Source organism: Ceratotherium simum, chromosome 13 (assembly GCF_057802395.1).
Source record: "Ceratotherium simum simum isolate JZ-2026a chromosome 13, ASM5780239v1, whole genome shotgun sequence".
NCBI lineage: Eukaryota > Metazoa > Chordata > Mammalia > Perissodactyla > Rhinocerotidae > Ceratotherium > Ceratotherium simum.
Genome location: NC_141912.1, coordinates 46,828,452 through 46,834,451, shown reverse-complemented (window position 1 = coordinate 46,834,451; position 6,000 = coordinate 46,828,452). Strand labels below are relative to the sequence as shown.

General features: G+C 34.6%; 1 protein-coding gene across 3 annotated transcripts in view; it reads right to left on the bottom strand.

The window, feature by feature from the left end:
* SLC25A27 (solute carrier family 25 member 27) overlaps positions 1-6,000 on the bottom strand; it is a 28,559-nt gene continuing 22,559 nt past the window's right edge. The window contains exon 9 of one of the 3 annotated variants that reach the window (XM_087438683.1): positions 1-167. In XM_087438683.1, coding sequence (XP_087294809.1) covers positions 99-167 — 69 coding nt within the window. In that variant the 3' untranslated portion in view covers positions 1-98. Of the gene's footprint in view, positions 168-2,054; positions 4,750-6,000 lie in introns of those variants that run through there. The other 2 variants (XM_004424050.3, XM_004424051.3) reach the window with 2 other exon arrangements.

Here is a 6,000-nt window from a genome sequence, read left to right as displayed (position 1 = left end):
TTAGGCATTTTAAAACATTTATTTTAAAAATCAGAATAATGCACTATATTTACTCACATATATTCCTGTTACCAGATATTTTCAGCAAACAGACATCTTTAAGCATCTTCATCTGCTTTTATCAAACCTTCAAAGTGGCTCCTGCTGCTGCTGACAATCACAGCAGCCTGTTGGGGGTAAAGTATGGGGAGAGAAAAATAATCATGTATTCCTCAAAACTCAGAAATAATAAAACACTTGAGTGGGTAAAATGTGCATTTTTATGGTATCAGTGAAGGCCAAAAGAGTAATTTAATTTCCATATACACTCTAAAATGAAGAATACAAACTCATTTCTTATTTATTAACTATTAATCAATTAACCAAATATTTTGTATTATTTAAAACTATCAAATTCTAGATTTTTGTGGAATTATAGCCATTAAACTGATGCAGATAATACTTCTTAAAATTATAACTACATGTTTAAACACACATGCTCTTTTGAAAATGCAGTTAAGCACTTAATATGGTAAAGAATGTCATGAGATCAAGTGTTACTGACCCAACTTAATTATTCTGAAGGTAGACAGAAAATTGCATATGACTTAATCGTGTGTACATAAATGTTTTTCTCTCTCCACCCCCCAAAAATCTCTGAATTCAACAAATACTTTTTAATTGGCGTCTATTGAAGTTTATAAGAGATACAGAGATGTATTACTTGCTTGCAAGCAGTTCATCCTGTATAGGGGAAGTAGGTATACATCCATACATACAGACAGACAAACATCCGCAGTAGGGGAAACTAGGGGAGCACGGAGGTGCTGAAGATGTTGAAGTCTTCAGAGATCATTCTAGATATTAAAGTAGGACTTAACCAGCGAAAATGAAGATGAATGGTGGTAGTGATGGGAGGAAAGTTAGGTGGCGAGCACAGCATGAATACTGCATAAAAAGGAGCCACGTGAAGAGCATCTCCAGAGAAATAAATGGAGCAGTGCATTTGCAAGGAGGTAGAGTGCAGGTATGCAGTGAAATGGAAAGGTTAGAAAAATGGGTTGAAGTCAGATTGAGAGGGTCTTGGATATAGTATTAAAGATTTTAATTTTTATTGTGTGTGTATGAAGAAGTTGAAGGTAAGAATATGGGGTGATGTGCCCAGAGTTGCCTGCAGGAAGATAACTCTGCTACTCAGTGAAGGATGGATTTCTGCGTGAGACAGGCTAGCCATATACAAAGTTTGTATTACACTTTAATGCCTGAATAAACTTTCCCCAATCTTGAAATATAAGAAATTAATTAAATCCAAGAAAAAACAAATCCCAATAAATTTTTTAAAAATTCCCATTTTTTTCACATCAATATAATGGCACCCTTCAAGTTTATGCAAGTTAAGATTCTAGGGTTCAATCACTTAATCTTATAAAGAAACAGAAATCAAGAGAAGTGAAGGGACTTGAGCACAGATACAATCCTTTGTCAGAAGTAGAGCCTAAAATAGGATAAAGGTCTTTAGAATTCACGTTCAGTCTTTCCTCCACATGACCTAGCATTTAATAATTATATTTGGTAATTATCTTTAAAGAGTCTCAGTTTAAATGGGGAGAAAAGAATCGAATATTCCCCCCCCAATTTTTTTAACCATCAAGTATTAAAATTAAAAGATTTTTCTTATGGAGGACCTGAGGGAATCTGTTTTCATGAAGATATAACTATTTCAATTGTAAATAAATGATTGTGCTTGAGAATTTGAAGATGATGGAACAGCAAATATTTTTACATTTAAAACCTCCCTCAATTTATTTCCTTTTTTTCTTAGCAAAGTGAAAGAAATGTCAGACTAGTCTTGTGATAGTCACAGATTCTTAAAATAATGAAGACTAAGTTAGTTAATTCATTATATAGTTACATATAACTATAATCAATTTTGGTTGAGGATTCAACAGCAAAGAAATGCTATTAATAAGAGTAGAGATTTATATAAAAACAAGGCATGGTCTTATCCACTACTAGCTTATAATCAAATAGTATTTGCAACACTTGATAAAGACACATTCCTTACTAAAAGCAAATTTAAGGTTATCTCTTTATTTAGATATATATGCTAATTCACTGATACATATAAAGAACAAAGAACTGTATATAATTAAAAATAAGAATATATATATTTTTTAATGAGAAAAAAATCATTTGGGGAGAGAAAAAAATGTGGAAGCTAAGCAAAAGAAACTTAGATATTAAGTGTTATCAATACCAAGCTGCAGATAAATATCACATACAGTAGTAGTATTAATAAGAAAGTGAGATTGAAATGGTTAAGTCTTTCAGTATGGACACAAAATTACTAAAAGTTTTATTCCTTTTTATTTACTTTGGATTATTTTGGAGAGGAACAAGATGATTTCAAGTTGATAAAAATAAAGCAAAGTTCCAAGATACATTAATGAATGTGATTTCACTGGGAAAGTATTAATGTGATGAGATACATGTGTTGGCCATACAGGATTTGGTCAGATTATGGACGGTCTTAACGTTCAAGCTAAAGCACGATGACTCCCTTCTGAAATTGATGATGAAGGCTATTCAGATTCATTTAAAATGCATAAGACAAAAAAATGCCATACAGAAAAAAATCTGTTTTTGGAAGACTCAAGAGCATTGGACTGGGTTGTTGTGAAGATGACATAAGGCATTTTACTCGATACCTAACTAGTGTGCAGTAACTGTCGGTTGTAATAATAATGAGGAGATCTGTCTTTTTATCATGGCTCTGCTACTAAGTAACTTATGAGCATGAACAACTCTACTTCTCTGGGCTTCAGTTTCCTAACATGTAAAATGAGAGGGTTAAACCAGGTGATCCCAAGGTGTCACTTCAGGTTAAAAAATTCCAATTATTCATGTTCAATCTAGATACCAAGGAAGAGTCTCAGTACTTAAGCAATGTTTTCCCCCCAAGCCTCTCAAAGAGTAAAGCTAAATAAATTTTTTCATAGTCCAGTTTGCATATAATTATTTTGATCCAAACTTTACTTAATTTTAAAAATTCTAAAACATAAAAAACCAAAAGTTCCCCAAATGATTCCAATGCAGAACGCTTGGGAAGTTAAGTACATGATATTATTTTAAATATATTTAACAACTCAATTCATACAGATTGACAAATGCAATGGAAAAGTAGACCACCTAAAGATTTTAAGAGATTAAAGTCCACATTCTTCAAATTCTATAGAAAAACAATAAGCCACTGTGTATTAGTACATCACATTAAAATATGTTTTAAAGTATACCTCCTCTCTGAAATGGCAGTGATTATGTATTAGTGCAGCCACAGAGCACTTGTAAACTTTTTTCTGTTCAACATCATCCATGTCCATGATAAATCCTATTTGGTCAGGTCCAAGGTCTTTCTTGGATCTGAGCTTTTTGAATTTTCCTATTTTGACAGTTACAGCCTCAACCCATAACTGTAGCTGTCCATCCAGAAATGCCCATTGTCTGAGGTTGGGGAGCAGGTGGTATATAGGTGAATCTGAAGAAATCTTTCACCTTTCTAAAATAATAAAAGGGATGTGATTCAGTGATTGGAGACAAAACTGTATACCATGGACAGTTTATAGTTATCACGTTTAGGCAGAAAGCTTTGTCAGAATGAACAAGACTCAGGCTAGAGACAACTCCAGTGTGACTCCTGATCCTCTTTCTCTCTAGGGCCCTTAGTGTTAGGGAAGGGGACATAAAAAGGTTCCATGTCAGAATTGGTTGACTTCCTCTCAGCCTTGCTTTTAAGATGCCACTGGAAGGCTGATGACAACAGAAGTTGTTTTATAAAAAGGACCTATCCACTGGAGCTTTAATCAATTAAGTTGCATTTTTTTATATATTGAGATTCTTGAGAGCTAGCAACAAATCCAACTTGTAAGGGGATATGTAACAAAGCAAATACTCTTCTCTGTTTTCATCAAGATTCAGAGTCTGCAGCTGTCGAGAAGTCCTTAGCACGTGCAGTGGAGTGCTAACGAGTGAACACAGATCTAACTCATGATGGGGCACTGAAAGAAAGCAGCTTCTTTCCTTGAAATTCAGACATCATCTCAACTTGATTTTTTTTCATCCTCCTTGCAAGAAAAGGTGCATCAACTTCCTTCAACACTAGGGAAATTCAAAATGTTTATTCATGAATTTGCATTCACCTTCATTTAATTTACAGTATGTATACTCGAACAACAGAAAAGTGAATTATCAAATTTCAATTGTAAATACTGACATAGATTAAATATATATTTCTTAATCACAATGTATGTATGAATTCTCCCACGTTCCTGTTGTTTACTCCAGGTCTGAGATGCTGTCTCCCTCTGGCACTCCTCTAAGCAGGCTCTTCAGCATAGAATAGCATCTCAAAGGTCAAGTCTTCTCCCCCAAGGTAAGTGGTCAGGATTCAACTCTTGTCTAGAAAATGCTGTGCTGGGTCTCATCTTGTGTGATCCAACCAGATTGCTTTTGAACAAAAAGAGGAGTCAAAGAGAACTCGGGTTTCCAGAGAAAAATAAAGTGCTGCCCCCTATAAATCACAGTCTCTGTGGAGTAAGGTGTCTTCCTAAAGAGGTAGAAATAATAGGGGCGGTGTGTTGCAGATGCCCATATTTCAATGACACTGAACACTGTATCTTTAAGGGCTGCATCTTTAAGGGCTTAAAATGGACTGACTCCACTCATCTCTCTGATTTTTTCATAAGTAAGCCAGAACACCAGTGACCAAGGGGTCTGAAAGATTAACCAAAGAAGTTAGTGCATATTTCAAAGCAATTATAGATATTCTACACATATACATACACATCTTTGAATGATGAAGTCATTTTGAATCCACTTAGGCTGAAAACAAATATTTTGGCATTTTGCCTTTGTAAAGCACTTTATAATTTACAAAGCTTTTTCATGTCTTACATTTCTCACAGATTTCTCTGCACAATTTACAATAGAAAGGAAAGCTGTTGATATCCCTATTTCACAGATGAGGACACTGAGGCTTAGCAATCAAATGCCTGTTAGCATGTTGTGGAGGTAGACCATGGGCTTCTAGCTTCTATTCCACAGTTCTTTTTACTGAACCATTACTGGCTAAAAGGGTAGGGCTCAGCATGCCTGAATTCTAGGCGGGGCTCCTCTACTTGTAGTTTTATATGGAGCATGACAAGGAGGCACTTAAGAACTTGAAAGTGAAGATAAAACATTATCTTTTAAAAGTTACTTCATAAAACCAACACCTGATGTTATCACAAAATGGATATAAAAATTCACATTAAATAGAGAAAAGAGCTTCCAGCTCAGAAAGAGTTGACTAACTTGAATGAACGTGTAACTGTACCAAAAGGAATTATATATAAGGGGATGAGTTTTATTCAACAATAGAAGATATAAATGCTACAGACACAGAGGAAAATCACAGAGTAAACATTGGAATTAACCATCAGAGACAGGGCATCCTGGATCCAGTTCCTGTCTGGTTTAGTTCATAGGTGATGGGTAATGTTGATCAGAGAGAAACTCTATCATATTAGAAAAATAAGCTTAAGCAACTAGATGTAAAAATTATTTGGTTAGAGAGTTTGTAAAGCAATATGCATGTCATACATGTTTGGAAATAGTGAGCATGTTATATTGGTAGATGAGAATTTACTAAATAGTGGATTTAGGAGAACACATCTTGGTCAGTTAGATGTATGAAGACATAGACAAAATAAAGAATCTGAAGCTGTGACAATACAATATTCTTGTGACAACAAAAATGAGTGAGCCAAGGATATAACTGTAATCGGATCAAGGAGCAGAGGTCTTAGTTAAGAATGGACTATGCAATCATTCCTAATAGCTCTGATAATCAGACTTTCTCCTCATGTTAATGACATAGCAACTAAACTATATGGAAATGAAATAAATATTAATCAGGGATTGAGCAAAGCTACCTCTACTTAGTGGATGGGATTGGGATGGAGTTTAGCTGGGTTTTGAATAGAA